Source organism: Felis catus, chromosome B4, assembly GCF_018350175.1.
Source record: "Felis catus isolate Fca126 chromosome B4, F.catus_Fca126_mat1.0, whole genome shotgun sequence".
Classification (NCBI taxonomy): Eukaryota; Metazoa; Chordata; class Mammalia; order Carnivora; family Felidae; genus Felis; species Felis catus.
Genome location: NC_058374.1, coordinates 123,671,643 through 123,694,341, shown reverse-complemented (window position 1 = coordinate 123,694,341; position 22,699 = coordinate 123,671,643). Strand labels below are relative to the sequence as shown.

Here is a 22,699-nt window from a genome sequence, read left to right as displayed (position 1 = left end):
ATTTTGCGTCTGTGGTCTTCCTTCCCACTACAGGGTCAGAGCCAGGCTTCGAACCCTGGCAGGTGCCCCAGAGTCTACTGCACTTGTACCATCTGTCACTATCCTGCGTACTCATCAAGCACCGCTGTGTACCAGCGTCACAGCACAGAGAACAGAAATGTTCATGGAGTGAGCAAAAGAGAAGACACACGGACATGTAGCGAATATTTATAAATCACCTTGAAAACGAATATGTTGGTTTGGGCTGCTCTCACCAGCTGGGGCACCGGCTACACGAGATTCAATAGTGTCATGAAAAAGCCTGGACACTGCGGTCAAAACCTCCTGGGTTTGAGCCCCAGTACGACTCTTTGCTAGCTGTACCCTTTTGGGAAAGTCAATGCATGGCTCTGAGATTCCGTTCAAGTGTCTTCCTGGCAGGTTGCAGTAGGGATGGAAATATTAGGTGCTCAATAAATGGTGGTTATTATTTAGGATGCTCCCCATCCTCTCCAGTTTCTGTTCGTTCAGATTAGCACTGTGATAGGTAACAATACTCAGGGACTAAATCACTGGGTACCCATTTGAATCAGGACTCGGTCCCTTATTTACATGGTCCTACCAGTCTGGTGGGGAGAGAGTCAGGGATTAACAGACCATCAGGTAAACACTGGTTTACAAACTGGGATAAAGCTAATGCAGGGCGGGGGAGGGGGGAAACTTTCCTCAATCCACCTACTGGCAGTCACCAAAAAAACCTAACCCTCAAAGGCCCAGCTGACTTAGATTTGGTCTCAATAGGGGGCAACATTATTAAAGAAGAGCCTTGTTAAAGATTGTGTCTTTATCCTAAAAAGAGCAGTGGGGGTTGGGGATGAAGAGGAAGGCTGAGGGCCTAACCAAGCAGGTGCCAGGCATACACTTTGAAGTTCATCTGAAACCCACTTGCGTTCACGATGCTGAGCAAGGGGTGCTGGGAGAGCATCTCCATAGATTGTTGACCATCAAATAGCTCTTCTAACGTTTCCTTTTGATATTAGGCCCTTCTGGGGCTGAGGTGGTGTTTTGGGAACCGGGTGCATCTCTGAGCAGGACCAGGAAGATTCTGGACCAGTTCTGCCAGTCTCCCTCTTGTGGCCCCTGTGCCTCTCCCTATGGCTAGGCGTGCAAGGTGCTGAGTGACCCATAGCTTGCCCTCTGGGCTGGCTCAGAAGCACACAGGGTATCCTCAGCCCTGGGACTCAGTACTCGGTGCTGCCTTGCAAAAATGCTCTCTCTCCAAGGCATTTAAAAAAAATTTTTTTTTAACGTTTATTTATTTTTGGGACAGAGAGAGACAGAGCATGAACGGGGGAGGGGCAGAGAGAGAGAGAGACACAGAACCCGAAGCAGGCTCCAGGCTCTGAGCCATCAGCCCAGAGCCTGATGCGGGGCTCGAACTCACGGACCGTGAGATCGTGACCTGAGCCGAAGTCGGACGCTCAACCGACTGAGCCACCCAGGTGCCCCAACTCCAAGGCATTTTTATTTATTTATTTAAAAAAAATTTTTTTTCAACGTTTTTTATTTATTTTTGGGACAGAGAGAGACAGAGCATGAACGGGGGGAGGGGCAGAGAGAGAGGGAGACACAGAATCGGAAACAGGCCCCAGGCTCTGAGCCATCAGCCCAGAGCCCGACGCGGGGCTCGAACTCCCGGACCGCGAGATCGTGACCTGGCTGAAGTCGGACACTTAACCGACTGCGCCACCCAGGCGCCCCAACTCCAAGGCATTTTTAATCTGCGGGAAATGACAACAGAATCCCAGTCTCCGCGCTCGCATTCTGCTCGTTAGCTTCCTCCCTGCAATGAGCCACCTCCTCTCCCATCTCCCATTCCTTCTGTCCCTCCCACGGCCCAGGCATGCCCTTCCCTCCTCACCTTGCCTGTACCTTTCCGCCCATTCAAACACACTCTCTGGGACCCTCCTCTGAGGCAGATACGACTCTTCCAACCTCTGGGTGTCCCTTCTGCTCGGCCCTTGCCTTGTGATAATATATAGAGCAGTGGGGCGCCTGCATGGCTCAGTTGGTTAAGGTCTGACTCTTGATTTTGGCTCAGGTCATGATCCCACAGTTCGTGAGATCAAGCCTGTGCTGACAGTGGGGAGCCTGCTTGGGATTCTCTTTCTCCCTTTCTCTCTGTCCCTTTCCCATTCTCTCTCGCTGTCTCTCTCAAGATAAATAAGTAAACATTAAAAAAACATAGAGCAGAACACAGGGCAGAGCCATTTTCTGAGAATATAACTACAGGCCAAAGGCTGATGCCAGAGTAATTAGGCTGCTTCTCTCATCCCAGTTCCCAAGACTGTGATGCTGTGTCCAAGAAGTCTGGGCTTCCTTTTTCTTTAGGAGACAGTTAGCAAGCCCTTCTTTTCACTTATTAAATTTTTAAAAAAATTTATTTTGAGAAAGAATGCGAGCAGGAGAGGGGCAGAGAGAGAGGGGGATAGAGAATCCCAAGCAGGCTTTGCAAGGTGCCACAGAACCTCGCAGGGCACTTGAACCCATGAAACTGTGAGATTGTGACCTGAGCGGAAGAGTCAAGACACTTAACCGACTGAGCCACCCAGACGCCCCAGCCTTTCTTTTTAAAAATTTAAGCAGGTGTTCCTCTGAGAGTGATTCACTGGACCTGCTGTTTCTAATCACCTGGGGGATGGGGGGGTCGTTGTTATAAAGGCAGCTTCCCGAGGCCCTCCTCTCTGGCTAGAGTCGCTATGAAATTATACCTCTCAGATGTACCCTGTGGGAGCGTAATTTCCCAGCGAGCAACCATCCTGTTCATGAGGCCACACCTCCCGCCACTGCTTCTGGTCCATGCCTGTGCATGGCAGCGATACCAGGGCAGGTCCATTCCTGCAAAACGGAGGACTCCTCTGTTGGGTGACTTTGGCTGGAGTGCTCCCCATCAGCTTTACCAAATGTTCTTGGAACTACACATGATCTAAGACTTTTCCAATCTAACCTCTCTTGGTTCCCTCTCTTATTTAAAAGGGTCAGATCTGCATCTTTTTATCTATTTGAGAAGGTGAATTTGAACTTAAAATCCTTCCTACAAAGAAAACTCCATGCCAGCTGGCTTCACTGGTGGATGCTACTTCGCATTTAAGGAAGAAATCATACAAATTATACAAAAACTCTTCTAAGAAAAAGAAGAAGGGAGAACATTTCCCAGCTCCATATATACACAGAACATTCTTAGTTTGGTTCCCAAGCCTGACAAATACATCATAAGAAAAGTACAGACCGACATCTCTAATGAACATAGACACACAAGTTATTTAAAAAATCTAAGGCAAAAAATAAAAAATTCTAAAAGTTGTAGCCAACTGAATCCAACGATATACAAAACATAATACATCACAAGTGCAATAAAATAAAAAGATATAAAGTGCATAAATATTGGAAAGGAAGAAATACAATTGTCTCCATTCTTAGACAACGTGTCTACAGAGGAAATTCAAAAGAATCCCCCCAAAGTTATTAGACCTAATACATGAATTTAATAAGTTCTCAGGATACAGGATCAATACACAAAAATCAATTGTATTTCTATAAACTAGTCGGAAACAGGTGGAAATTGAAATAAGAATATACCGTTAAAAATAGTACCAAAAACCAAGAAGAACTTAGGTAAGAACATAATAAAAATATGCAAAAATATGCAAAAATTGCAAAATCTGCAAGCTAATATCAATAAGAAACTAACAAATGACAAAATAAATTGATAAAATTGATGAATTGATAAAACACTAACAAAATAAAAGAAGTCTTAAGTAAATGGAGAAATACAGTGTGGTTATAGTTTAAAAGATTCAATACTTTAAAAAGTCCCTTCTCTGTAAACTGACCTATAGATTCAATTCAATTCCAGTTAAAATTCTAGCAGGGCTTTTTGGTAGATAGTCACAAAATGATTCTAAATTTTACCTGGAAAAACAAAGAAGCTAGAATGACCAAGACGATTTTGAAAATGACCAAGTTGGAAGACTTACACTACCTGATTTCATGACTTTGTGTGATGATATGGTAATCTTGATGGCGTGGTATGGCAAAGGGATATACACGCAGATCACCGGAACAGAATAGAGAGTCCAGAAATAGACCCATACAGAGATGGCCAGTTTTTTCTACAACAGTCCAAAGGCAATCCGATGAGGAGAGGATAGTTTTTTCAAGAAACAATGCTGGAATTATTAGGTGTTTATATGTAAGAAACCGAACCTTGATCCGTACCTCAAATCATATGCAAAGATGAACTTGCATGGATGATACACCTAAACATAATTCCTAAAATTATAAAGCTTCCAGAATAAAAGATGAAAGAAAATCTTTGTGATATTAGGTTAGGCAAGGATTTCTAAATATGATACAAAAGACACTATCTATAAAAGAAAAATTGATATATTTGACCTCACCAAAATTAAGAACATTTGCTCATCAAAACTTAGTGTTAGGAGAGAAAAAAGACAAGCTACAGACTGCGAAGAAATATTTACAAACCACGTATTACATGAAGGATTTGTAGCTCAGACATTTAAGGAACTCTCAATAATCAAGAAAGCAAACAACTTGAAAGATAGATGAGTAGCAAATACGCATATGAAACGATGCAGATTAAAATATGAAATGCCGCTTCACACGATGGCAAAAGCTTTTCAAAAATCTGTTTCTATCCACTGCTAGCAAGGACGCTAAAAAACGGAAGTCTCGCACGTTGGTAGGAATGACAAAATGATACACACACATTGGAAAACAGCCGGGCGGTTTCTTACCAAGTGAAACATGCATTGATCATACAACCAGGACGCCCACTTCTGGGTATTTTGCCAGGTGAAATGGAAACTTAGGTTATTATAAAAACCTGTGCAAGCATGCGCACAATGGCGGCTTTATTCTTAGTTGCACCAGACTGGAAACAAACCCAAATGTCTCCCAGCTGGTGAATGGATTGACTGGCTGCAGCCAGGTCCCGACAGCCTATGAAGCATTAGAAAAGAATGAACTACGGACACGGACAGCAACACAGACAAACCTTGATGCGTTATGCTAAGTGAAAGAAGCCAGACTCAAAAGGCACACACTGTATCAGTCCAATTGTATGACATGAAGGTAAAATTACAGGCACAGTAAACAAATCAGTATTTGCCAGGGCTTGGGGGATGAGGGGTGGGGGGACTTGATAGCAAAGGGAATTTGGGGGGAATTGAATAGCTCTTCTCTAGGTTAATTGTGGTGGTTTTATACAAACTAGGTCTGTCAGAATTCCTATAACTGCAGACTGAAAAGGGTGGGTTTTACTGTATGAAAATTATAAATTAAGAATAAAAGAGGGGAGGAGCCAAGGTGGTGGAACAGCATGGAAGATTTTGTGTATCTCGCGTCCATGAAATACAGCCAGACCAACGCTAAACCATCCTACACACCTAGAAAACTGATTGGAGGATTAACACAACAATCTGCACAACCTGAACCACAGAATTCAGCAAGTACGCGGCGCGGAGAGGTGAACTTGGGGAGCAAGAAGACGTGGGAAGAGAGGTGCTTTTGCAGGTGGAGAGGGGAGGGGGAATACGGGAAAAGCACCCCTCCCCAAAAGCATCTGGAGAGAAAGTGGAAAATTGGAAACAGCCGCAGGGACTAAACTAAAAAGGGAGAAAGGAGAGGGTTCAAATTCCATCAAGACTGTGAACAAGGGGAGCGCGAAGGCTGCAACTCCGCAGCTCCATACCTGGCGGTGCTCTGGTGGGAAGGGCGAATCCCCAGGAGCAGAGTGGGGTCCGGGAGGTTCTCGGGCCACGTGGGGAAAAGCGGTTCCACTGCTGGAAGGACATTTGGTAGAGATTGTTGAAGCCACCTGGTGCCAGCAGACCCCAGAGAATGGCCACATTCGCTGGTGCCGGAACAAGGTCGTTAAGGGTGAAGCCTGGTGTTGTGATTTAACATAATCCCTGAAAAGCTGCTGCGACATTATCCGGCGAAATTTTTCTGGGGTGGGCTGGCACCTGGCCGCAGTCTCGGGGCACCGGCAGCAGCAGGGTCCGGCAAGCATTCCTGGGTGCAGCCGACATTCGGCAATTGCTCATTCAGCCATTGCTTGGTGAGACCCTCTCGCAGAGGGGCGGGACCGGTCAAAGCCGCAGTCCTTCGGAAGTAAGGGGCCGGGGAAAACAGCCGCATCTGAGACAAAACTCGGGAAAGAGGTACTGCCTGGGGCTTGGTCACGGACAGTGAAGGAGTGGGAAGTGGACGAAAGCTGAAGACAGAGGACGGGTGCGTGATTGCTGATAGGGGAGAACAGACTGGGTGCCTGGGTGGCGCCATTTTTCACTACTCCCGCGCATGCTCCTAGGCACCTCTGAGCGCCGCAATAATCCACCCCAGTGTGCTAGCAGCGCCATCTAGTGGACAACGGAGCTGTTACACTTAGCCCCGCCCAACAGGGCCAACCTCCCTCTTCAAGAATACAAATTTCACCACCTACTTAGTTTATGAACTATAAAGAGCTACATAGTCTGACTTCAAGGGGAAAACGAAGTAATTTCAGTCCTATCTCAATTTGTTAGCAAGTCCATCTATTCAATTTTCTTTCTTTCTTTTTCTCTTTTACACTATTCTTTCTTTCTTTTTTAAAAAATTTTTTTTAATGTTTATTTTTGAGACAGAGAGAGACAGAGCATGAATGGGGGAGGGTCAGAGAGAGAGGGAGACACAAAATCCGAAGCAGGCTCCAGGCTCTGAGCTGTCAGCACAGAGCCCGGCGCGGGTCTCGAACTCAAGGACCGTGAGATCACGACCTGAGCCAAAGTCGGACGCTTAACCGACTGAGCCACCCAGGCGCCCCTACACTACTTTTCTTGAGTACAGAAAGAAAAAAATCATTTTTATTTTCAATTTTTATTACAAATATTTGTCTTTAATTTCTTTCCTATATTTTTGTTTGTGTAAATTTTTTCAAATTCTATTTTACTTCCATCATTTTATTTTAGTCTACTTCAGTGTATTCACTTTTCAAATTTTCAAATAATTTCCTTTTTTCTCTTTTTTGTTTCTTTTCTATTTCTTGAATACAGAAAGACAAAAAATTAATTTTTATTTTTAATTTTTATTAAAAATATTTTTCTTTAATTTTTTTACTATATTCTTTACCTTTGTATAATTTTTTTTTCAAATTCTATTTTACTCCCATCATCTCATTTTAGTCTACTTCAGTGTATTCACTTTTTCAAATTCTCAAATGATTTCCTTTTTTTTTTCTTTCTCCCCTTTTTTTCTCTAATCTGTCAAACCACTTTCAACACCCAGACCAAAACACACCTAGGATCTAGCATCATTTATTTGATTTGTGTGTGTGTGTGTGTGTTTAATTTGTTAATTTTAATTTTCCTACCTAATTAATTGCTTTTCTCCCTTCAAAATGACAAAACAATGTAATTCACCCCCCCCCCCCAAAAAGAGCATGAAGAAATGACAGCCAGGGATTTAACCAACACAGATAAGCAAGATGTCTGAACCAGAATTTAGAATCACGATAATAAGAATACTAGCTGGAGTTGAAAATAGATTAGAATCCCTTCCTGCAGAGATAAAGGAAGTAAAAAATAGCCAGAATGAAATTAAAAATGCTATAACTGAGCTGCAATCATGGATGGATGCAGCGGCAGCAAGGATGAAGGAGGCAGAACAGAGAATCAGCGATATAGAGGACAAACTTATAATAATGAAGCAGAAAAAAAGAGGGGATTAAGGCAAAAGAGCACGATTTAAGATATTAGAGAAATCAGTAACTCATTAAAAAGGAACAATATCAGAATCATAGGGGTCCTAGAGGAGGAAGAGAGAGAAATAGGGGTAGAAGGGTTATGTGAGCAAATCATAGCAGAAAACTTTCCTAACCTGGGGAAAGACACAGACATCAAAATCCAGGAAGCACAGAGGACCCCCATTGGATTCAACAAAAACAGACCATCAACAAGGCATATCATAGTCAAATTCACAAAATACTCAGGCAAGGAGAGAATCATGAAAGCAACAAGGGAAAAAAAGTCCCTAAACTACAAGGGAAGACAGATCAGGTTTGAAGCAGACCTATCCACAGAAACTTGGCAGGCCAGAAAGAAGTGGTGGGATATATTCAGGGTGCTGAATCAGAAAAATATGCAGCCAAGAATTCTTTATCCAGCAAGGCTGTCATTCAAAATAGAAGGAGAGATAAAAAGTTTCCCAGACAAACACAAATTAAAGGAGTTTGTGACCACTAAACCAGCCCTGCAAGAAATTTTAAGGGGGACTCTCTGAGGGGAGAAAAGATGAATATATACATACATCATACACACACACACACACACACACACACACACACACACATATGTATAAATACCAAAAGTAACAAAGATTAGAAAGAACCAGAGAACACCACCAGTAACTCCAACTTTACAAGCATCATAATGGCAATAAATTCATATCTTTCAGTACTCACTCTAAACGTCAATGGAGTCAATGCTCCAATCAAAAGACATAGGGTAACAGAATGGATAAGAAAATAAGATCCATCTATCAGCTGTTTACAAGAGACCCACTTTACACCTAAAGACACCTTCAGATTGAAAATAAGGGGATGGAGAACCATCTATCATGCTAAGGGTCAACAAAAGAAAGCCGGGATAGCCATACTTATATCAGAAATCTAGACTTCAAAATAGACTGTATCAAGAGATGCAGAAGGGCATTATATCATAATCAAGGGGTCTATCCACCAAGAAGACCTAACAATTGTAAACATTTATGCACCAAATATGGAGCACCCAAATATATAAATCAATTAATCACAAACATAAATAAACTCATTGACAGTAATACCATAATAGTAGGAGACTTCAACACCCCACCCACAGCAAAGGACAGATCATCTAATCAAAAATGAACAAGGAAACAATGGCTTTTAATGACACACTGGACCAGGTGGACTTAACAGATATATTCAGAACTTTTCATCCTAAAGCATCAGAATATACATTTTTCTCCAGTGCACATGGAACGTTCTCCAGAATAGACCATATACTGGGACACATCAGCCCTAAGTAAGTACAAAAAGATCGCGATCATACCGTGCATATTTTCAGACCACAACGCTATGAAACTCTAAATCAACCACAAGAAAAAAATTGGAAAAATAACAAATACTTGGAGACTGAAGAACATCCTACTAAAGAATGGATGGGCCAATCAAGAAGTTAAAGAGGAAATTAAAAAGTATATGGAAGCTAATGAAAATGATAACACCACAACCCAAAACCTCTGGGACACAGCAAAGGCGGTCATAAGAGGAAAGTATATAGCAATCCAGGCCTTCTTAAAGAAGGAAGAAAGGTCTCAGATACACAACCTAACCTTATGCCTTAAGGAGCTGGAAAAAGAATAGCAAATAAAACCCCAAACCAGCAGAAGACAGGAAATAATAAAGATTAGAGCAGAAATTAATGATATAGAAACCAAAAAACAAAACAAAACAAAAAACAAACAAACAAAAAACCAGTAGAACAGATCAATGAAATCAGAAGCTGGTTCTTTGAAAGAATTAACAAAACTGATAAACCACTAGCCAGTTTGATCAAAAAGAAAAAGGAAAAGACCCAAATAAATAAAATAAAGAATGAAAGAGGAGAAATCACAACCAACACGGCAGAAATAAAAACAATAATAAGAGAATATTATGAGCAATTATATACCAATAAAATGAGCAATCGGGAAGAAATGGACAAATTCCTAGAAATATATACACTACCAAAACTGAAACAGGAAGAAATAGAAAATTTGAACAGATCCATAACCAGTAAGGAAATCAAATTAGTAATCAAAAATCTTCCAAAAAACAAGAGTCCAGGGCCAGATGGCTTTCCAGGGGAATTCTACCACACATTTAAGGAAGAGTTAATACCTATTTCTTGAAGCTGTTCCAAAAAATAGAAATGGAAAGAAAACTTCCAAACTCTTTCTATGAAGCCAGCATTACCCTGATTCCAAAACCAGACAGAGACCCCACTAAAGAGGAGAACTATAGACCAATTTCCCTGATGAACACGGATGCAAAAATCCTCAACAAATTATTAGCCAACCAGATCCAACAATACATTGAAAAAATTATTCACCACGACCAAGTGGGATTTATACCTGGGATGCAGGGCTGGTTCAATATCCACAAAACAATTCACGTGATTCATCACATCAATAAAAGAAAGGACAAGAACCATATGATCCTCTCAATAGATGCAGAAAAAGCATTTGACAAAATACAGCATCCTTTCTTGATAAAAACCCTCAAGAAAGTAGGGATAGAAGGAGCATACCTCGAGATCATAAAAGCCATATATGAATGACCCAACACTAATATCATCCTCAACGGGGAAAAACTGAGAGCTTTCCCCCTAAGGTCAGGAACAAGACAGGGATGTCCACCTCGCCACTTTTATTCAACATAGTATTGGAAATCTTAGCCTCTGCAATCAGACAACACAAAGAAATAAAAGGCATCCAAATCGGCCAGCAGGAGGTCAAACGTTCACTCTTTGGTGATGACATGATACTCTATATGGCAAACCCAAGAGATTCCACCAAAAAACTGCTAGAATTGATTCAGGAATTCAGCAAAGCTGCAGGATATAAAATCAACGCACAGAAATCAGTTGCATTGAGAAATCCTATACACCAACAATGAAGCAACAGAAAGAGAAATCGAGGAATCGATCCCATTCACAGTTGCACCAAAACCCATAAAATACCTAGGAATAAATCTAACCAAAGAGGTGAAAAATCTATACACTGAAAACTATAGAAAGCTGATGAAAGAAATTGAAGAAGACACACACACACACACACACACACACACACACACACACAAAAATGGAAAAAGATTCCATGCTCCTGGATAGAAGAACAAATATTGTTAAAAATGTCAATCCTACCCAAAGCAATCTACATATTCAATTCAATCCCTATCAAAATAACACCAGCATTCTTCACAGAGCTAGAACAAATAATCCTAAAATTTGTAAGGAACCAGAAAAGACCCCAAATAGCCAAAGCAATCTTGATAAAGAAAACCAAAGCAGGAGGCATCACAATCACAGACTCAAACTATACTACAAAGCTGTAATCATCAAGACAGTGTGGTACTGGCACAAGAATAGACACTCAGATCAATGGAACAGAATAGAGAACCCAGAAATGGACCCACAAATGTATGGGCAACTAATCTTTGACAAAGCAGGAAAGAATATCCATTGGAATAAAGACAGTTTCTTCAGCAAGTGGTGCTGGGAAAACTGGACAGCGACATGCAAAAGAATGAACCTGGACCACTTTCTTACACCAGACACAAAAATAAACTCAAAATGGATGAAAGACCTCAATGTTAGACAGGAAGCCATCAAAATCCTCGAATAGAAAGCAGGCAAAAACCTCTTTGATCTTGGCCGCTGCAACTTCTTACCCAACACATGTCCAGAGGCAGAAGGAAACAAAAGCAAAACTGAACTACTGGGACCTCATCAAAATAAAAAAGCTTCTGCACAGCGAAGGAAACAATCAGCAAAACTAAAAGGCAACGATGGAATGGGAGAAGATATTTGCAAATGACATATCAGATTAAGGGTTAGTATCCAAAATCTATAAAGAACTTACCAAAATCAACACCCAGAAAACAAATAATCCAGTGAAGAAGTGGGCAAAAGACATTAATAGACACTTCTCCAAAGAAGACATCCAGATGGCCTACTGACATGTGAAAAAATGCTCAACATCACCCATCATCAGGGAAATACAGATCAAAAGCACAATGAGATACCCCCTCACATCTGTCAGAGTGGCTAACATTACCAACTCAGGCAACAATAGATGTTCGCGAGGATGTGGACAAAGAGGATCTCTTTTGCATTGTTGGTGGGAATGCAAGCTGGTGCAGCCACTCTGGAAAACAGTATGGAGGTTCCTCAAAAAACTAAAAATAGAACTACCCTACGACCCAGCAATTGCACTACTAGGCATTTATCCAAGGGATATGGGTGTGCTGTTTTGAAGGGACACATGCACCCCCACGTTTATAGCAGCGGTATCAAAAATAGCCAAAGTATGGAAAGAGCCCAAATGTCCATCAATGGATGAATGGATAAAAAACATGTGGTATATATATACAATGGAGTTACAATGGAGTATTACTCGGCAATCAAAAAGAATGAAATCTTGCCATTTGCAACTATGTGGATAGAACTGGAGGGTATTATGCTAAGTGAAATTAGTCCGAGAAAGACAAAAATCATATGACTTCACTCATTTGAGGACTTTAAGAGACAAAACAGTGAACATAAGGGAAGGGAAACAAAAATAATATAAAAACAGGGAGGGGAACAAAACAGACTAATAAATATGGAGAACAAACTGAGGGTTACTGGAGGGGTTGTGGGAGGGGGGATGGGCTAAATGGGTAAGGGGCACTAAGGAATCTACTCCTGAAATCATTGTTTCACTATATGCTAACTACTTTGGATGTAAATTAAAAAAAAATTTTTTTTAATTAAAAAAAAAAAGAGAACATGGGGCACCTGCGTGGCTCAGTCAGTTAAGCGTCTGACTCTTGGTTTCAGCTCAGGTCATGATCTCCAGGGTTTGAGTTCAAGCCTCGCTTTGGGCTCTACGCTGGCAGCATGGAGCCTGCTTGGGATTCTCTGTCTCCTTCCCTCTCTGCCCCTCCCCACTCGCACTGTCTCTGTCTCTCTCAAATAAAAAAATAAACTTCAAAAAAAAAAAAAAGAAAAAAAAAGAGAACAATTATTAGCTCATCATGTGCCCTAATGCTAGGTTTAGAAAATGTAGTCAATGTCCCCATAAATAAACAATGAAACCTGACTTCTGTTTAGTCCTTAGAGATGTCCTTTTCTATGATTAGACTCACCAGAAAGGAAAACAGGGGAAGACAGTAGAATTGGAAAGGGCTACTCTTGAACACATGGTTAAAGTCCTTCAGTTTTCTACCTTTGATCTCTGAACCTTTTCATCTGAATACTTCAGTATAGTTCTGGAACAAGGATGTTCAGGAAGTGTTTCTTCAGGGCCACATCACCATTTGGCAGACTGTTACTGAACACCTTCATGGGCCAGATGTCGGTCTTAAAAAGACCAACTTGACTTGGTTTTGTCTCCTTTCTGTGCTGTTCTTTTCATTATTGTTAGCAGTCTAAGGCTTGGATGACATGCCAAGGTTTACAATTACATCACATGTAGTGCCCTTGGCATTTCACCCCACGAAGTGTTAACGATAGCCATTTTACCTAAGAGGATGTGGAAGCGAGGTAGGGCCTCAGTTAGGACCGTCAATGAGGTCACACGGCTGTCAGACTTGGAGATGGCAATTCCCACTGAGCTCTGACTTTAAAGGCTCAGAATTGTGCTTCTCTATGTGGACGGCTTACAATTATTTTCCGTGGTTTAAATGCGTTTACAAACCATTCATTTCATTAAGTAATCAAGATTCAGTGAATGCCTACCATTATTTTCAAGGCTGTTAATGTTTTCTCTTTGTGTTTTCACAAGAAAGTGAAATGAGATTTAGCCTGAACAGAAAAGGGGCCTTCATTCCTGTTGCTATGGGCAGGAAGGGGCTGGTGAGGCCAGCTTCAGTGCTCTAGACTTATTTCTAAAGAGGTGTCTCAACACATACTTCTCATTGAGATGAGCAGCTCACTTTATTCAGGTCCCATTGGGTGTCTGCCTGTGGGTGAAGGCATCTACTGGTTGAGTATTAATTTGCTGTCTCCTTGGAATCTTCCTGATCTTCAACATCACATATTCTGTAGAGGAGGGAAGGCTTTCTCTTAGCAGGTATATCATCCTGGCCCAGCCCTGTCTCCAGTGGCTTGTGATCCATGGGCTAAAGGCCAAGGTGAATCCTTACAGTTATGGACTGAATGTCTGTGCCAGCCCAAATTCATATGCTAAAGTCCTAAACCCCAACAGGATGGCACTTGGAGGTGGGGCTTTGGGGAGGTCGTTAGGTTTAGATGAGATCATGAGGGTGGGGACTCCATGAAGGGATTAGTGTCCTTATAAGAAGGGAAAGAGGGACCAGAGCACTTTCTCTTTCTCTGCCTCGTGGGGACAGAAGAGCTTCACCCGGAACCAAATCTGTAGCATCTTGTTTTTTTAATTTTCTTTTTAATTTTAATTTTTTTATTTGAGAGAGAGAGAGAAAGTGCAAGAGGGGGAGAGGGACAGAGGAAGAGGAGAGAGACAGAAAAAGAGAGAGAGAGAATCTTAAGCAGGCTCCATGATCAGCACAGAGCCCAATGCAGGGCTTGATCCCATGACCCTGGGATCATGACCTGAGCTGAAATCAAGAGTTGGACGCTCAACCAACTGAGACACCTAGGCACCCTGTAACCTCTTGATCTTGGACTTCCCAGCCCCCAGAACAGTGGGAAATAAATGTCTGTTGTAATGGTATCCTTTTATAGCAGCCCACGCAGGCTGATGTTTACCTTCCCCACATTTCTTTTTGTTTTTGAAAATTTTTAAGTTTATTTATTTATTTTGAGACAGAGAGAGACAGAGAGAACACACACAGGGGAGGGGCAGAGAGGGAGGGAGAGAGAGAATCCCAAGCGGGCTCTGGGATGTGGGGCTTGAACTCACAAATCTCGAGATCATGACCTGAGCTGAAACCGAGAGTCCGACGCTTAACAACGGAGACACCCAGGCTCCTCTCCCCACATTTCCGAAGAGCAGGCCTTTGGTTTGGCCTGAGGTATCAGAGTGGCCCATAGAGTCCACAGAAGGGCAGACAATGGTGGGAAGAAAAATAATAGACCTAAGGGCCACAAGCTACATAAAAACTGGGATACACAGGAACATCTTCAACCAGGCTGCCAGCACTGTGAGTTATCAGCCTGACAACAGACGGACAGAATTCGTTGAGCATTTACTGTCGCTAAGTACCTTACATGCACAGTCTCATTCTCACAACAACTGAGGAAGGCATGGGTGCTGTTGACATCATTATCATCATCATTATCTTCAGGTGATAGATAAGAAAATTGAGGCCCAGAGAGGTAGGTAACTTGCCCCAAATCACATGATTGGTAAGTGCTGGAATGGGCATTGCAGTCAGGCCTGACTCAAGCTTTCGAGTCCTGAACCACGAAGCCAGAGCGTACAAGATCAGTACCTTAGAATAAAAAATCTAACCAAGACACATCTGCTGGAATAAAGAGGCCAGCCAGTGATCTGAGAACCACAAAAGACAGACATGGTAACTAGCATATTCTGAATACCTGCCATCTTTCAGGCGCATCCTAAGTCCTATGTATGTATGAGCTCACCTAATCCTCAGCACGACTTTGGAGGTAGCCGTATTGGCATCATTATTTCCATTTTGTAGATGAGAAAACTAAGGCCGAAGGAAGGGTTTACCAGATAAAATGTAGGATGCCAGCTAAATTTGAATTGCAGATAAAACAATGAATAATTTTTTAGAATAAGTATGTCCCAGACACTATGCATGTATGTTATTTCTCTGTAATTATTTTAACTGGGTGTCCTCCATTGTCGTTTACTGAATCTGATAGCCCTACAGAGAGAGTAAGGAACTTGCAAGGTCCCAGAACAAGAGTATGGGGCATGCTGGGACCAGAGGCCGATCCGACTTTGGGGTCTGTGAGCCATCTTACTGTAAAACCACATGTCCTCTCAGTTAAAGGTTAGAACGAGAGGGAGCCCAGGGGTCATGGCATCGACTCCAGGCAGCGACAGGCATCTGGCTAATGGTGGAAGCAAGTGTTCTAGGAGAAGGCTAGAGAGAGGCAGGCAGCTTTCCCAGTAGCTGACTTGGCAAAACCAGCAGTCGTTTGGGGAAATGGGAGAGTAGCGGGTTAGAGCTGGGTCTCTCCCATGAGACATGCCCTTTGCGCTTACCAGCTGGCTGCCTTCGGGCAAACTGCAAAGCTCCTCCCAATCCCCAGGGCCTCTGTGGGGCTCTCAGGTATGACTGATTCTCCTCGTCTGCTTTTGTGTCTCTTTCTTATATTAACCTGTGAGCTCCTTGGGGGTAGGGACTAGACCTATCTATCATACATGCGATTATGTGTAGCATATAGTCGGTGCTCAATAAATGTTTGCTTTTTATGAGTTGGCCAACCCTGGAGGGAACTTTGGGAAAAAGATAGCCGGAGGGTGGGAGTGCAAAGGGTGTGCACTTTATATCCTAAGCTGAACGGTTTAAGTTCAAAATTTATGAAATGAGTTGTTCAGTTTTTAAATAAAAATGTTAAGGCCAAAGTGTCAACTTTATTCCTGTTTCTCAAATCATTTTCAACCACCTCAGGTCCCCATTATGAAGAAAGATGATAACATTGATGTTCTCAGCAACCATACTAGAAAAGATATTACAGAATGTGCTATAACAGCACATTGCTGATGCACTGTGAGGCTCAAATAGCTGATAAAACTCTTTTAGGTCATTATCACATTTCCTGTTGGTTACTAGATACTCTGGTGGTCTCTTGTGTTGGGACTTTCCTCATGCAGGAGGCTCACCTGTTATAAGCTGTCAGCAAATCATCAGCAGTTCTGTTTCTTTAAAGGAAGATAATAAACTTCCTGGGCAGCAAGATCTTGGCCAAAGTCCTCCCTGTCACTTTCTCTCCCAATGAACACCAGAAATGCCTACTTCGTCACGTGACCACCTTTGTTTAAAAGCTTGGCTCACAGTGTTCAGGCAGAGAATATGCACCACTTAGAGCTCCGGCTGAAATTGTCTCCCTGGGAAACTGATGTGAAATAGGTTCCTCGTGTGAACGCAGCTTTATTTCTCACTCAAAGCCGAAAGGAATGTGCCTAGAAGACTGGTTTCAAATCTGTAGAAGTCCGTTATTTACAACCTGTGCAGTGAATGGCAAGAAACATAGAACAGGAAAGAAAGAGATCTGGAAACACAAATAATACAGCAGAAGAAAAAAATGCATGTACAGAATTTGATGACGCTGACCTCAAAAAGAAGAATCAAGACCATTTCCCTTTGAAGTAGTCAGGTTGTTTTGGCCACAGTCCAATTTCTGTGTAACCCTTTTGCCTGCATTCTTTTTCCATTACTTTGAGTTGTTGCCCAAATCAGTTAATGTTCACGGTGGAATAAAAAGAACTGGGATGTTCCAATAAAAAAAAAAAAATCTATTTCCTCTCAAGTAGGATATTGGTTGTTGAAATGTGATTGTTTTCAACGTTAAAAATATGTTTTTGTGCTATAGAATAAAGACTTCTATGTGCTGATCTGATAGAGCAGTAAAAGTTTTAATGAGGGAGAAGCAAGTTAAATCTGGGTAGAAACAACTTCCTTATGTCAGGATGACATATCTTTTTTTCCCCCCCAAGTGAGAATTCATGCCTTATTCTTAATTTCAGCAGACGATGAGTAATTTTTTTCTCATTGTGCTTTTTTGTGTTTTCTGATTTTTCAGAATTGAAACAAGTGTTATTTTCTAGTTGGAATAAGGCACTCTTAAAACAGTTTTAGAAGTAACCCAGAGGTATCCAGAGTGAATGTATTTGTTGATGCTTTGAAAAGGAACTGGATGCCATGATTGCCTTGGAAAGAAGGCCATTCCAGGGCTTGGGCTTCCTCAAAAAGATGTATGGGCACACGTCAGCAGCTCTGAAATGGCCTTATCCTTGCGGAAATGTCGAGCGATAGGCAAGATCTCACTTGTCATCACCACAGAATGTGAGAGGTGAAATATACAGCCAAGTAGAACATTTATCTCTTTCCTGAACTAAAGGAAGGAAGCCTTTGGAGACATTTGGTATGTTTGGAAGATGCAGATAAAGGGAAGTGTCCTTTTGCTCCAACAAGAGGATAGAAGAATGACCATCTGTCCGGTCCCTGCTTTTCACATACTTTGCTTCTCGGGCCTCAAGACGCAGCAGAAGGAAATGTGTGACCCCTCGAGGAACCGTGCACACTCAGTGGCAGGCAGGAGCCTTGCCCCATTCGCGCCTGGCACATTGTGACGGCATGAAGCCCACTGAAGATTTTGGATCCCGTTTGCCTGCTCATGTTTAGGAGTTACCTGCTGTTTAAGAAGGGCTCAAAGAAAGAATGCCACTTTATTTGGCTTTCGTTTCATTAACAGTCTGTTTTGACTGTTACTCATTCATTTATTTATAAAACATTATTAAAGTGCCTTCTTTGTGTCCCTCTGTCAAGCACTCTCATCTACATTAATATTATAATATTACTACAGGTTTGTAGAGTAGGACTTTGTACCCCCATTTGGCATGGCAGCAATTAACTCGCCCGGTGACAGAACTGGATTCAAGCCAAAACGTGGGAGCAGGACTAGTGTCTTTTTGTCCCCCTGGCTGTGGGGGACATTCTTTCTGTTCTGTTCTGTTCTGTTCTGTTGCACATTGCCATTCCTTCTGTTGCACATGCTGACTTTGGTTGCTGTATCCTGGGCAAAGCCTTGTCTACAGGGGGTCTGTTCAATAACAGCATCAGATTAGTTTTTGTGGGTTAGAAAGAGAAAAACCAACCTAAAAGTTTTTGTATCATATCAGGATGTCTCTAAGAACTGGATGTGAGCATGATCACATCTGGAGCTAAAAAAGGTCTTGAAATCTGGAAGGGTGGGTTAACCACTTGATTCTGTTGTAACACACGATCACGCAGTGCTCCCATGCTGGTGTGAACTCGACAGAACAGTCAATAGAGAAGGCCAGGATTTCCTGAACCCCAACCTTGACCTTTCCAGGATAAGGAGCACAACCCAGTCATTGACTGGAAGGGCTAAAGGGACCTACCAATCAAGAGGGAAGTTAGAAACACATTTGGAGGATCTCCCTTTCCTTTCTTTCTTTTTTTATAAGCTCTGTTCCAGTAATGGGGCAGAGTAGAAAGACAGCAGGCTTTGGTGACAGGCAGCCCTGAACTTGAACTTGCTTTATCATTGATCAGGCCAAAAGAAATTGGTAAGATATCATCTTTAAATCTCTGATTCCTCACAAGCGAAATGGAGATAAAAATGTCTAACTCAAAGATGTGTTTTAAGAATTAAAGGAGGTAATACAGGATGAGTACCTCTCTGGTGCCTAATGTCAGAAATGTTGAATAAATGGAAGTTATTATTCATTTTATCATTAGTTTAAACAACAACAACAACAACAACAACAACAACAACAACAGTGTAAGGGGAACCTGGGTGGCTCAGTCGGTTAAGTCTCTGACTCTTGATTTCAGTTCAGGTCATGATCTTATGGTTCGTGAGTTCCAGCCCCACATCAGGTTCCTCCCACTGACAGTGCAGAGCCTGCTTAGGATTCTCTCTCTCTCCTTCTTTCTCTGCTCCCCCACTCCCGCCCTGCTCGCTTGCTCTCTCTCAAGATAACTAAATGAACTTAAAAAAAAAAAAAAAAAAGCAGTGTCAACATCAGGCAAGAAGGGCTCGACTGTTTAGAAGCCACATGGGAAAAAAAAAGACCAGGGAAATGAGCTAAACCGTTTAGGGTTTCCTATATGTGACAGAAAGAAGTTTCTATTTTGCTATTTTGTTCTTTCTCTATACCTTTCTAAACTTTGCAAGCTGTGTGCAATTTGCTTGTATTATTTTAGTCAGAAAAAAAGAAAAGCAAAAGAGAACTAATCTCTCTCCTTAAATGGATTCTTTTTTTTAAAGTTTATTTATTTTGAGAGAGAGAGAGAGAGAGAGAGAGAGAATGTGAGCAGGGAAAAGACAGAGAGAGAAAGAGAGAGAGAATCCCAAGCAGGCTCCATGCTGTCAGCAGAGAGCCCGATGCAGGGCTCAAACTCACAAACGATGAGATCATGACCTGAGCTGAAACCAAGAGTCAGACGCTTAACCAACTGAGCCTTGTTGGCGCCCCTCTCCTTAAGTGGATCCTTAAGGAGATGTTTCATTACGCTGAAAAATGGGGAAAAATGGTAAATGCATGAATTACAATGCCTGATTTTTTACTATCCAAGGGAAAAAAAGAGATTTTTCATAATTTGCCTATCCTAGCAAGGACCTAGTTACTACTTGAGTGTTAACATCCTTAATCATGATAGAAGTTCAATTTTAGCTCACAAATGTTATGCTTGACCACAGGAGTCTAACTATACCATTGGCTCAGATTTGGCTAGTAGTTTTTCTTACAGTGGAACTGGTCCTTATAGAGTTTGATTCCATCTTAAGATTAAAGTTTTAGTAGATTTAACTATTATTTCTGTTGTCAAACAATAACTACGTTCTTTGAGATGCTATAATCAAATCTCACCTTAAAGAAAATTGTACTTGGGGTTATAGTAGCCCAGAATTCTTACATCCTCTCTATGATCAGTTATCTTTTTTATAAAAATGGATATCCTTTCAATTGTCCCTTTTTCTGACTTGTAAGGGAATTCTCTTAAAGGGAGATCTCTAACTGGAGGAAAGCAGATTTCTTTGTAAAAGCTGACAGGGCAAGAAAGATTTTCTACATATAGACTGAGATGGAATTTTCTAAAAAAGGTGCTGACACTCTCCTTTTATCAGACTTCCTTCCTTTCAATTTTCTGTGAAATGGGACATTGAAAATCAAGTATCAAAGTCCAAGAAAAGTGCTGTGCCACTTACCCATGCAGTCTGGGCCCCAATGGCCTGGACAGCACTGAGGTTGGACATAGTCCTTCCTACAGATATGGCGGCATCCAGGGAGAGACAGCGAGTACTTCCTGATTTCAAAGGTGTACCTTAGAGAGGAAGGAGAAGACATAAACCCATGATCAGAGCAATTCAGTTAACTCTGGGCAGTGGGATTTTCCTAGATTTTTATTTAGGTCTTTCTTTACACTTGCCTGTATGTTAAAAAGCATAGATTGAACAGAATTTTGCTGTCTAGGGAGAATAAAACTTAATCATGATTTACCTTTAATTGTATAAAATGGATGACAATGAAAATAAAGGTGAAATGATGTCAGAAGTGGGGCTGGTAGATAACGGAAATAGTGTTAGGCTCTGGGTACATGCTACCGGTGGACGTCACACTTGTCGCAGCTAATACAAGAAGGAAAAGATCGTAGGTTCTGGGATGCACAGGATCTCTGGATCAAACTGCCTAGGATGAGAATGTCTTTTGCAGGGACTCTATATGTAATCATTTCTGTGAGAGGTGGTGTAATGTAGTGGGCAATATATGTCACAATATCCTCAAGGGAGATGTAATGATGAATTCCTTAGAACAGTTTTTATACCATCTGAGGTACAGATCTGGAATAGCAATTCTATGGAGGCTAAACACCATTGTCTATTTTGATGGAATCTCTGCATGGATGGCTTATTCCAGGATTTGACTTTAGTGTATCTAGAGACGATTCTCCAGGAATATCATTTATTTCAACTGGGCTATTAAGAATAGTGTGCAGGATGGCGCGCTTGGGTGGCTCAGTCGGTTAAGCGGTTGACTTCGGCTCAGGTCATGATCTCGCGGTCTGTGAGTTCGAGCCCCGTATTGGGCTCTGTACTTATAGCTCAGAGCCTGGAGCCTGTTTCAGATTCTGTGTCTCCCTCTCTCTGACCCTCCCCCGTTCATGCTCTGTCTCTCTCTGTCTCAAAAATAAATAAACGTTAAAAAAAATTAAAAAAAAAAAAGAATAGTGTGCAGGTGAGTTTAAGGTTGTACTTCTAATCCAGTCCCTGAGCTACTGGCTTTATGGGCTGTCAAGATGGAGACAGAGTTGACAATTCCTCTGGAAGCTTGAGAATACTGGCAGGGGCATCTCTTCACAAAGATGGGAAGAGGAAGAGCCAAGGGCAGAACGAAACATCCCCTCAGGGGCCAATCTTGGGTTTATTTCAGCATAAATGAATGACGGATCAAAGTCTTCAATTCTGCAACAGAGAACACGAGTATAATAATCTTATCCTGTGTGTGTGTGTGTGTGTGTGTGTGTGTGTGTGTGTGTGTTGGAGGGGGGATGGTAGGGTGGGGAGGACATAACCAAGTGCCCACCTGGGCCATGAAAAAAAGTTGCAGTACAAAGAGGTCTTCAATAAAGCCATCGTATAATTTTAACCTCTAATCCTAAATCTTTATATACTTCCTAAGAGAATCTGGTCAAAATGGGTGACCATTTTGGTACCTGAATGGTCACCTGTTGCGTATGCTTGCTAATTCTAGGTCAGTTAGTCTTGGGAAGCTTTTTTTAAAAATTTTTACTTTGAGAGAGAGAGCAAGAGGGAGAGCAGGGGAGAGAGGTAGAGGGAGACAGAGAGAGAATCTAAGCAGGTGCCATGCTCAGTGTGGAGCCCAACCCAGGGCTCGATCTCATGACTCTGTAATCATGACCTGAGCCGAATCAGGAGTTGGATGTTCAATCAACTGAGCCACCCAGGTGCCCCAGAAAGCTTTTACTAAAATTGATGATTTTGGTCATAGAATATATCATGGTCATATTAAGCAAACATGAATTTAAAATAGTGTAATGTAACAGTGTTAAGTTTCCATTTTATACAAAATCAGAAATAGTACTGATCCTTCATCCCTGAATTAGGAATGAGCTCATTGAGAGATGTCTAATGTCTAAATCAGTAGACTTAGTACACTGAACATTTTGTTGACACTTGAGCTGTGTGGCTGCTTGCATTAGCCGGTAAGTGAA

At 41.9% G+C, this 22,699-nt stretch overlaps 1 protein-coding gene across 4 annotated transcripts in view; it reads right to left on the bottom strand.

Moving 5' to 3' along the window:
* Window positions 1-22,699, bottom strand: part of STAB2 (stabilin 2) — a 166,475-nt gene that overhangs the window by 138,150 nt on the left and 5,626 nt on the right. For 3 of the 4 annotated variants that reach the window (XM_023257375.2, XM_023257376.2, XM_011284182.4), the window contains exon 3: window positions 20,676-20,791. In XM_023257375.2, coding sequence (XP_023113143.2) covers window positions 20,676-20,791 — 116 coding nt within the window. Of the gene's footprint in view, window positions 1-4,796; window positions 4,878-20,675; window positions 20,792-22,699 lie in introns of those variants that run through there. The other variant, XM_045062246.1, reaches the window with a different exon arrangement.